The sequence below is a fragment of the Alexandromys fortis genome, unplaced genomic scaffold, assembly GCF_014885135.2.
Source record: "Alexandromys fortis isolate MF-2015 unplaced genomic scaffold, M_Fortis_MF-2015_v1.1 scaffold_6, whole genome shotgun sequence".
In the NCBI taxonomy this organism is placed as follows: domain Eukaryota; kingdom Metazoa; phylum Chordata; class Mammalia; order Rodentia; family Cricetidae; genus Alexandromys; species Alexandromys fortis.
This window is the reverse complement of record NW_026067902.1, coordinates 17,536,261-17,547,661: the sequence shown is the minus strand read 5'-3', so window position 1 is coordinate 17,547,661 and position 11,401 is coordinate 17,536,261. Positions and strand designations below refer to the sequence as shown.

At 45.7% G+C, this 11,401-nt stretch overlaps 1 protein-coding gene across 9 annotated transcripts in view; it reads right to left on the bottom strand.

Annotated features, from left to right (window-relative positions):
* Positions 1 to 436: 436 nt before the first annotated feature.
* Positions 437 to 11,401, bottom strand: part of LOC126495721 (inositol hexakisphosphate and diphosphoinositol-pentakisphosphate kinase 1-like) — a 30,090-nt gene continuing 19,125 nt past the window's right edge. For 8 of the 9 annotated variants that reach the window (XM_050133324.1, XM_050133337.1, XM_050133359.1 and 5 more), the window contains 2 exons: positions 6,940 to 7,050; positions 437 to 2,254 (listed from right to left, as the gene is read on the bottom strand). In XM_050133324.1, the coding sequence (XP_049989281.1) occupies positions 1,404 to 2,254; positions 6,940 to 7,050 (962 nt within the window). In that variant the 3' untranslated portion in view covers positions 437 to 1,403. The remainder of the gene's footprint in view (positions 2,255 to 6,939; positions 7,051 to 11,401) is intronic. The other variant, XM_050133350.1, reaches the window with a different exon arrangement.

Here is an 11,401-nt window from a genome sequence, read left to right as displayed (position 1 = left end):
TCTCTATAGTCTTGGGTATGTCATGAGTGGTCAGGTTATAAATGTATATAATGGAAAAGGGACATTCTAGTCCTCCCAGTGTCCTGAGCTTCCCCAATGTAAAGATGCCAATGGAGCAGAGAGCAGGCATCACCTCTTCATGTCAGTTCCCCCCAAGGCACTGGAGGGACATTAGGGCGTGTTTCTCGGGAGCTGGTGAGAAGGCAGTGTGGCCTTTGCCGCTCCACAGAGCTCAAATCTTGTTCCAGTCACACTTCTCAGCATTCTGCGCATTAAAAACATTTGGGGAAGAAGACTGACCCTGTAGGGACTCAGATGCCAGACTTCTCTATTTTTAAGGCCAATCCCTGCTCTACTACAATAGTTTTTGATTGATTCAGTCACAGACACAACTGGCTTACCTATTGATTATGGAGTTCACAAAGGCGTCACCATCCGTGTTCTCATTATCTCGTATTTATTGAGCACTCGTTATGTCCCAGCCCCTGACTCCAATGACTGCATTATCCACGCCCACTCATACCCCTAAATCTTTGGGAAAAGCTTCATAATCATATATGGTCCTAAAGACACATGATATAAGGACAAATGACTTGGGGACCCTGGAGTGTTTGATCTTTGGCCAGTCTGTCCCTGGCAAACTACAGAAATATATGTTTATATATATATATATATTAAATCTTTGCTCATGTCTGTACATCATTGATCTCTGCTAATTGCTTAAAATAGAACTTATTCTCTCTACTATAGCATCTTCTAAACCCAACAGCCTCACAACAAAAGGAGGCCTAGCTTCATAGACTGATCCAAATCTCCCAGAGCAGGTAGTCACCCTGAAGTCGCATGGCAATCTAATATCTACTTTTCTCTAGAGTCACTGTCCAGAGGAGCAGGACTAGGGCAGAGGGAGCACTTGGCAATTATACAGAAACACCCATGAGCCCGTTCTAAGCCATGAGTGGCCATGACAGATGTTTGCGAGAAGGCAACTCTATTCGGCAGACATTTCGGGCAGCTGCCCTGGGCCTGCCTGTGACAGTGAAGATAAGAGCTTCCTTGAATGCACATATGGTCTGAGGGTACCTTAAGAAGCTGTGAATATTTCCTTCAACAAACAGAAAGCCTTTTGCCTTCCATTGTACATTTGCTGTCCCCTCAACAGTATCAACAGTTAAGTGGCATTTCCTTGAACAATCTACAATTTCCTACCCCACAGCTAGTGAAGAGCTAATAGCTGCTTTGAACATAGATTAGCTCCTGTTAGGCATAGGTTTTATGCCAGAAGACCTGCTTCCTCAGACATCCCTGATGTGAGCCCAGGCCTTGCTCTGGCTGGTGTGTCAGCCAACAGAAAGGCTACTGGCTCAGATGGCTGGTGGAGGACGACACCAGTGGGAAAGCCACTAATTACACGTTGCTGGAGGAAGGGATGAGTGCTGGTCACGGGCCACAGACTGACTTTCAGTGTTTACATCACTAGACGGACCCTGGCCTTGGGGGAGATCCTCCCTGGAGTCCTGATCAGTCTCTTCAGTGAGCTCTTGGGATGGTCTGTCAGCCTCAGGAATGTCTTGAGACAACTCGATGATGGCAGGGACTTCCTGAGCCAGTATGCCAACCTCCACAGAGACTTCCTGGTATGGCGGGCCGATCTCTTCAGGGATCTCTTGGGTTGGCCTGCCAACTTCCTTAACTGTTTCCTGGACCATGCTACCAATGCTTACAGGGCCTCCATGGGCCATCCTGCCCAGCTCCACAGGGACCTCCTGGCGCAGCTGGTTACTCTCCTCAGGGTTGTCTTGACAAAGCTGGCCGACTTCCTCATAAGCCTTGTGAGACAGTTGGCTGGCCTGCCATGGTTGGCATGTGCTGGGGGCAGTATCATGGCTCTTCAGCAACAGCTGGCTGATGTCAGGGACCTCTTCAAGGATGTTAGAGCGTGTCTGGGTGGCATCTGGGACCTCCTGGCATACCTGGCTGACCTCAGCAACATCCTGGCCTCCTAGAGGGCTGGTTTCCACAGGTGACTCCTGAGGAGGCTGATCGGGCTCCACAAGCTCTTGGGGTCTTTCTACGGGGAATTCTTGTGTTCTGTCTCCAGGAGGCTCCTGGAGCAGCCCAAGGCCTTGGCTTTCTTCAGTCATATGTGTATTTACAGAGGACTGATCACTGAAGCCAAAATGTGAGTTTCCATCCGCTGCAGTAGGAGAGGAAGGGCCAGCACTGGACACGGTGCTGGAAGGACCACTGCTGTCTATAAATCAAAGTTAAGAGGTCAAGTCAAACGAGCTGGAAGAGGAGGCTCTGCTGACGCGAGCACATTAAATACTAGAACACATTTGCTTTGCTGCTCATGTTTTGGAGAAAGGGGTCTGAATTCTTCCTAAATGTGCAGACACAAGCTAGCTCTGCGCAGGAACTGCCACACGAGCTTCATGGAGACTACAGGAATAACGCTAAGGCTCCTCTATGAGTCAGGAGAATAAGGCCTGCTTCCTCTGGCTTCTCACAAACACTCTCTGATCCCAACTCCATATGTCTATGGTTCCTCCTTCATACTTTAGATGTATGTGAACATTTTGTCTCAATGGTCCCCAATATCTGCTACACATCAGGAGTGTGGGGAATACGTAAATACTGATTATCAGGTTCCACCTCCTTAGTTTCTATTCTATAGGGTTAGTGTACAGATATGGGTAGGAAGAAGGGGAGAAGATGAGGACAATATTATTCTGTGGAAAGACTCCCAGTTGAGTGAACCATGGGTGTGGCTCAGCGGTAGTGCCCTGGGTCTAGTGTGCAACACTGCACAACTCAGGAATGGTGGTGCCCACCTATAATCTCAGCACCTGGAGGTAGGAGGGTCAGAAGTTCAAGGTCATCCTCAGCTATAGGGCAGCCTGGGCTACCTGGAAAGTTCTGGTAAAGCTAGAAAACAATAAAGGCAACCTATAAATGAGGAAGCCAAGAAAGAGAGCAGCGAGAGCCTGCTGCTCCTGGGTCCTGTTCTCACACATCCCCTGATGGGAGGGAAGCCTTCTCCTCTGTCTTTGCTGTCTTTAGCCTGTCACTGTTTGTTCTTGGGGACAATATGAACAGTGGACTCGAGGGAGACACCAGTGAGAGACACCAGTGGGAGACAGGCCCCAGGGAGGAACAGACCCTTTCCCTATCACCCTGCCTGCAGGAGTGACCAAGCCCACACCAGTCCTTCATGGACAGAGTGGAGTGGAGCTTTGCATGTGGGCACTGCGGCCAACAGTTACGGAACTGCTGCCTTCTGTTCTGGCACCGTGTGTGAGGAAAAAACTCTGATTTGTTGTTGTTGTTGCTGGCCTAAAGATGGAAGATTCTGAAGACAACAGAGTTCTCAAATGACAATTCTTGTCTTTTTTTTTTTTTTTCTTTCCCTTTTGGGTAGGGCCGTCAGACATCATTAAGGCTCTTGTAGAAATCATGGATTATCTTCCAGGGAAAAGGTATATATACCACTGCTTATGCTGATCTTTCCGTATGATCCATGGCATTCACAGAAACCATCCATGGACCCAAGGTTAAGACCCTCTAGGTCTTGTTCCCCAGCTTCTCTGGGATCGTGGACTATAGGCTGCTTATTCTTTGCTTTATGTTTAATATTCACTTATGAATGAGTTCACACCATGTTTGTCTTTCTGGGTCTGGGTTACCTCACTCAGGATGTTTTTTTAGATCCATCCATTTGCATGAAAATTTCATGATGTCATTGTTTTTTACCACTGAGTAGCTCTCCCTTGGGTAACTATATCACATTTTCCTTATTCATTCTTCAGTTGAGGGGCATCTAGGTTGTTTCCAGGTTCTGGCTGTTATAAACAATGCTGCTATGAACACAGTAGAGCACAAATCTTTGTGGTACGAGTGTGCATTCTTTGGGTATATGCCCCAGAGTGGTACTGCTGGGTCTTGAGGTAAATTGATTCCCAATTTTCTGAGAAACCACCACACTGAGTGCATTCTCTTTGGAGGGATACCTTGTCCAGCCTAGATATAGGGGTGGGCCTTGGTCTTGCCTAGAAGCGAAGAGGAGACTCTGCTGACTCCCCATGGGAAGCCTCACCCTTGCTGAGGAGTCGTTGAGAGGTGGGGTAGGGTAGGGTGACAGGAGCAGCAGGAGTGGGAACGGGGATAGCTATGTAAAATGAGAAAAGATTGTATTAAAAAATTCTTCATTAAAAAAAGGAAAAAAATAAAACCCAAAAATAAATTAAAAAAAAAAACCTTCTAGGTCAGGTGTGGTGGTACACACCTTTAATCCTAGCACTAGGGAGGGCGGCAGGCTGAGATCTGAGTTCAAGGCCAGCCTGGTTTACAGAGTTCCAGAACAGGCAGAACTGTTACACAGAGAAACCCTATCTTGAAAACCCAAAAAACAAACAAACAAAGACCGACTAGGTCTTCAGACATACAATGCTGTAAGATTTCATCTTTTACACAAAGAAAACATCAAAGCTCATTTCCTCCATCCTCTTGAGAACCCCAAATGAAGTGGATGCACATGCACTGATAAAGACAGGGAAGGTCCTGCCAGACACGGAGGTGCACGCCTGTCCCTCCACCTCTTGGGAGCTGAGGCAGACATGGAGATGCACCCCTGTCCCTCTACCTCTTGGGAGCTGAGGCAGGAAGACGGCTGCAAGACCAAGGCCAGCCTGGCCAACATGCTGAGTTCCAGGCCAGACAGAGGTATATAGTAAGATCCTGTCTTTAAAAATAATAATAAAAAAATAACAGGCTGGAAAGATGGCTCGGTGGTTATTCTTCCAGAAGACCTGCGTTCAATTCCTAGCACCCATGTGTTTGCTCACAACTGCTCGTAACTCCATTTCCTGGGGATTCGATGCCCTCTGCTGACCTCCCCAGGCGTACATATAAGCAAAATACTCATACACATTTTTTTTTTTAAATCTAGAAAAGCTAGGAAGTGTTGGTGCACACGCCTTTAACCCCAGCACTCTGGAGACAGAGGCAGGCAGACCTCTGAGTTTGAGGCCAGCCTGGTCTACAGAGTGTTTCAAAACAAAATCTAGAAAAATGAGAACTAGTAAAAATAATGAGAACCTTAAAGTCTTCAATTCATTTACAGGAATCTGTGACCTCAAGCAAGAAAAGTTTCTCTTTTGTAAGTGTCATATTTATCAATGGAATTTCAACTATATACTAAATCACATAGTATCAACAATGACTGAGTCTGGAAACAAGACAGCTAAATACATTGTACCAAAGAGAATTGGTAAAGTTGACAAGGCTGACCCTGAACAGGCTCAGCCACTGAGTTTAAGTACCTCCTCCTATTCCATCTAGGCTATAAAGAAACAGAGAAGACATGCTTAGAATGGGAGAATGGGGGAGGGAGGACAGGAGGAAGGACATGGTTTGGGCCTAACAAGGTTTTAAAGACACCTCAGGGACGATGTTTACCAGTGAAGGGCTGCTACTAGATGGAGACAAGAAGGAAAAGAAGAGAAGCAAACCAAGCTTTCCTCAGTTACAGAGGAAGCCTTAACGTCCAGCCTGTGGTCTGACCACTAGTGGACAGAGAAGAGGCTCAGTGAGGGTGAAGTGAGTTTAAATCTGAGGACATACTCTTGGCATCAGGGCACAAAGGTTTTTCCTCACACACGGTGCCAGAACAGAAGGCAGCAGTTCCGTAACTGTTGGCCACAGTGCCGACATGCAAAGCTCCCCTCCACTCTGTCCATGAAGGGCTGGTGTGGGCTTGGTCACTCCTGCAGGGTGATAGGGAAAGGGTCTGTTCCTCCCTGGGGCCTGTCTCCCTCGAGTCCACTGTTCATATTGTCCCCAAGAACAAACAGTGACAGGCTAAAGACAGCAAAGACAGAGGAGAAGGCCTCCCTCCCATCAGGGGACGTGTGAGAGCAGGACCCAGGAGGGTCGCTGGAGCAGCAGGCTCTTGTTGGTTTCTTCTGCTTGTTTTTTGGTTTTGTGCTTTGGGATAATCTTGCTCCATGTAGCCCTTTTCTGGCCTCAGATCTTCAGTCTCTGCCTCCATGTACTGGACTTAGAGCATGTGCCAAGTCTGCGTGAGACTTGTGTTTCTGGCTTTTAGCTTTTCTATGTATTTCTATATATTTAAGTTGTCTCCTAGTCAGCATCAGTAAGGAATGCTGTGGGGAGACCAGAGTAGTCAGGTGGAGAGTCTCTACCCTTTAGTGTAAAAGGTCCTTTGGCTCACTGTTCAGTGGGGCTGGAGGACAGAGGCGAACAGGGAAATAGCACAGGCAACTGCTTCCCAGAATGGTCTTTCCTATATTTGTACTGTTTTGTTTTTTCGAGACAGCATTTCACTGTGTAGCTTTGGCTATCCTGGAACTGTAGACCAGGCTAACCTTGAACTCACAGAGATCCACCTGCCTCTGCCTCCCAAGTGCTGGGATTAATGGCAATTGCCACTATTGCCCAGCTTCTTTTTTTTTTTTTTTCCTTGCTATGCAGCCCAGGCTGGTCTTGAGCTTAATATATAGCTCAAGCTGGCCTAAAACTCATAATCCTACCTCTGCCTCCTCAGTGAACCACAGTAACAAGGCCCATGCCATTCATGGTCTTTTTTTTAAAGATCTAGTTTTGGTATTTTTAATTGTGTGTGTGTGTGTGTGTGTGTGTGTGTGTGCGTGCACGTGAATGTACAGGTGTCTGCAAAAGCCAGAGGTGTCAGGTTCCCTCGGGGCTGAAGTTACAGGCAGTTGTGAGTCACCTGATGGGAGTGCTGGGTCCTTTGGAAGCATCACATGCTCCTGACTGCTACAACCACTGAGACACCTCTTCACCCCATTCCTAGGCTTCCAACCCTCACCTTCCTAACTCTAATGGGATAGGTCTCTTATCTACCCATCCCTCCATCCCTCTGGGTTTTAGATTAGGCAACTAGAAAGGTTTACTTACACCAAGGTGGCTTTTCAGAGCGATGCCGGAGCTGCAGCGTTGGGGAGTGAAGAGTCCGGGGTGGGGAAAACGGGCTGTCTGAGGCCGGGTTGTGCAAAGACTCAAAGAGGGCTGTATGGGGGGGGGGGGGAGACGCATGAAGAAAGGCACAGGGCAAAGCAGCCAGGCATCAAGGGCTCACCTCCCTCTGGCTGAGAAGAGACATACCCTAGAAACCTTGACCCAAACCACTGTCATTTTTAAACTTTACATTATGATTCTTTCAAATGTACAACCATTCATTTGTTTGTATACAAAATAATGGGCTTAATTGTGACATTTTTCATGTGCATTATTAAACTTTGCTCACATTTATCCGCACCCCCATTACTTCTATCCTGTTCCTCAACCTCAACCTCCTACTTTCCAACAACAACAGAAAAACCACCCCTCTGCATTCACGTCACAAACACATACACGGTTTTCTATTCTACATGAAAGAAAATATGGTATCAAATGTATTTTCTACAAAGCAGATGATGACTGCGAAGGTTCAGGTGCCTGCTGCCAGGCCTGCTGACCTGAGTTGGATCCCCAGGAACCACAAGGCGAAGGGAAAGAACTGACTCCTGCAAGCTGTCCTCTGCCTTCTGCCTGCACGTCATTGTGCCGCATGCCCCAGATAGATAAATAGAACTTGATTCTCTCTTGCTGCTAGGTGTGGTGGCACATGTCTTTTTTTTTCTTTTTAAAGATTTATTTATTTATTATGTATATAACATTCCTTCCATGTATGCTTGCACGCCAGAAGAGGGCACCAGATCTCATTACAGATGGCTGTGAGCCACCATGTGGTTACTGGGAATTGAACTCAGGACCTCTGGAAGAGCAGTCAGTGGTCTTAACCTCTGAGCCATCTCTCCAGCCCCACGACACATGTCTTTATAGGAGACAGAGACAGGAGGATCTCTGTGAATTCCAGGACAGCTAGGACCACAGAGTGCCCATCTTAAAACAAACAAACAAACATTTTCTGTGTCTCTGTCTTCTGAAAGTCTGAATATTATTGCCTCAGTGTGGGTCACTTTGCACATAACCTGTTGGAACTGGCTGGACTATTTGGAAATAAAAATACAAGTCTTTTATTAAATTTGAAAAGGTTTTGTCTATTACTTTTCTAAGTATGTTTTATTCCCCTCTTTGTCTTTTCCTTTGAGACTAAGATCTGCTTTCTGTGTCTCTCTGGAATCAGAAACAATGGTCCCACATGGACAGCATGCATGGGCTGTCTTCTTTAACATTACCGCCAGGGGCTGAAGAGATGGCCTGGCAACTAAGAGCTCTCGCCGCTCTCCCAGATGACCCAAGGTCTATTCTTAGCACCGACATCAGGTGGCTCACAACCAGCTGCAGCGCCAACTTCAGGGGATCTGACACGTAGAACACCCCAACCCACACATAATTAAAACAACAAGAAACAAACTACAACCAAACTAGGGGGTGGAGGGTGAGCAAAAACAACGAAAGAGCTGTAGCCCTTTTCATCCATTCCAGGTTATCATTTAATTTTTTAATTAACCATTAGTTCTGTGTGTGCTGTTAGGAACCCACATGTTAAACGTGTGCTTTATAATTTAGCTATAGCCCAGTCTCCAGATTACCTCTAACTTAATGCAGCCCTTCCCTCTGCCCATGAGCCTTTGACTATTTTATGGACTACTGAAAAAAATTATTCCAACAGTTTTTGCTGTGCATGCATGTATGCGGGCGTGTGTGTGTGTGTTTGTGTGTGTAGATAAACCTACAGATGTTTCTGTGGAACAACCCCTGGATCTATCTGCCTTTAATTTTTGCACTTAGAAAATTAAAAGAAAGAAAGAAAGAAAGAAAATAAGCTTGGGGTGGTGGTACACAACTTTAATCTCAGCACTTGGGAGGCAGAGGCAGATCTCTGTGAGTTCGAAGCCAGCCTGGTCTACAAAGCGAGTTCCAGAACAGCCAGGGCTGTTACACAGAGAAACCCTGTCTTGAAAAACTAACTAACTAAATAAATAAATATTTTTTTTGTGTGTGGGGGAGCTTAAGTATTTCATCCATACGGAGTTTATCCTGGCAGATGTGAAGGCTGGAATTGATTCTAATTTTCTGTCACTTTGACCTATTTTATTTATTAAAATATATTATCTTTTACTCAGTATTTTGAAATGTCCATTTCATTAATTTATAGATTTTCAGTTTTGTTTCTTTTTTTCAAAGGCTTAATTATTTATTATACAATGTTCTGCCTGCATGTATTCCTCCAGGCCATAAGAGGGCACCAGATCCCATTATAGATGGTTATGAGCCACCATGTTGTTGCTGGGAATTGAACTCAGGACCTTTGGAAGGGCAGCCAGTGCTCTTCTGAGTCATCTCTCTGGCCCCTCAATTTTGTTTCTTTAGCCTACTAATTCATGTACCAATACTACATTCTTTTCGTTTGTTCATCTGTGGTAGTGTTTCACTCATTCTGTGGTCCTGTGTGGCCCTGAACTGTGTAGTCCAAGCTGGCTCTGAACTTGTAGAAATCCTCCTGTTTCAATTGCCCAAGAACTAAGATTACAAGAGTGTATCACTGTGCTGGCTAGTTTTATGTCAACTTGACATAGGCTAAAGTCATCTGAGACATGGGAACTCCAGTTGAGAAAAATGCCTCCGTAAGACTGGGTTGCAGGCATTTTCTTAATTAGTGATTGGGGGAGTGACCAGTCCATTGTGGGTGGAGCCTCCCCTGGCCTCATGGTACTGGGTTCTATAAAAAAGGAGACTGAACAAATGAGGAACGAACCAGTAAGCAGCACCTCTCCATGGCCTGTGCATCAGCTCCTGCCTCCAGTTTCATTTTGAGTTCCTGCCCTGACTTCAAGCCAAAATAGACCCTTCCCCCCCAGTTTACCTGGTTGTGGTGCTTCATCCCAGCAATGGTAACCCTAACTAGGGCAATCACCATGCTCAGTTTTATGCAGCCCTAGAGATCAAACCTAGGACTTCATGCCTGCACTGTACCAAGGGACTACATCTCTAGTCCCCGGCTTTGTTTTGCTTTTCCTTTACAACTTAGTTTCTTCCTAATTTTTCAATAAAAACTATAGAATTGATTTATGCTTTTATTGGATCATATTAAACTTATAAATCACCTTGGGAAGAAGTGATTTTTTTCCTCAGGATTTTGTATGTGTGTGTACACAGTAAGAATGAATGTACATTTGTGTATGTGCACTCGTGTGGAGGTCAGAGGCTGATATCAAATTAAATTTTTAAATTTATTGTATGTGTACTGGCATTTTGCCCACATGTATTCTGTGCACCGGGCACATGCCTAGTGTCCAAAGAGACTTTTAAAGGACTTCAGACCCCCGGAACTGGAGTTACAGATGGTTATGAGTGGCCATGTGGGTGCTGGTCACTCAAACCCAGGTCCTCTGAAAGAGCAGCCAGCGTTTTTAGCTGCTGAGGTATTAGTGTGTGTGTGTGCACATGTATGCATACACAATCCAGAGCATGTGGGTGAAGGTCAGGAACAATGGAGGGGAGCTGGTTCTCTCATACCAAGTAGGTCCCGAGATCAAACTCACATCATCAGGCCTGACAGCAAGAACCTGCTAAGCCATCTTGCCAGCCCCAGCTGTATGTTGCTAAAAGTCAATTCTATGTCTTTGTTGCTAGAAGTCATTTCTATGTCTTTGTGGCTACCCAACCATGGTTTTTCTTTTTCTCACAAAGTATTCTTTTATTTACTTTCCTACACTTAAGTTTCATGGAAGAATAACAGCTAAGCAGTTCTGCCTCTTCAGAAAAACATCTCCCATCAACATCAATCTGCGGCTGACACAAACTAGGGAGCGTGACATCTTAGGGCCGAGACCCAAGCTGTGGTCCATCTCCGGCCAGCTCCAGCCTGCTATCATGGAGCCTTGACACCCGGGTGGGCTCAGGCTTTCTCCCTGAAGCTAGCAAATCAAGGAAATCGGTTGCTGAGTTTGTTTTTTGTTTCCATTGTTTTGTTTTTTGGTTTGTTGCTTTTTTTTAAAGCATTTAAAATGAAGCCCAGATGAGTTTAAAAATCATCCTCTTGACCTGTTCTCCATTAAAAAGTTATATGAAACACATTCTTCCTCTGCAGTGGCTGCAACTCTCCCCTCATACAGCTCACCATGTAGCTGCAGGAGCTCTTCTGCCTCCAGATGTAAACAAAGGGGAAAACTTAGTGCCGTCTGCATACTAGTCTCTCTACAAATGCTGTTGGATGCCGTCTGCATACTGTTCTCTCTAGAAACACTGCTGGATGCCATCTGTATACTGTTCTCTCTAGAAACACTGCTGGATGCCGTCTGTATACTGTTCTCTCTAGAAACACTGCTGGATGCCGTCTGTATACTGTTCTCTCTAGAAACACTGCTGGATGCCGTCTGTATACTGTTCTCTCTAGAAACACTGCTGGATG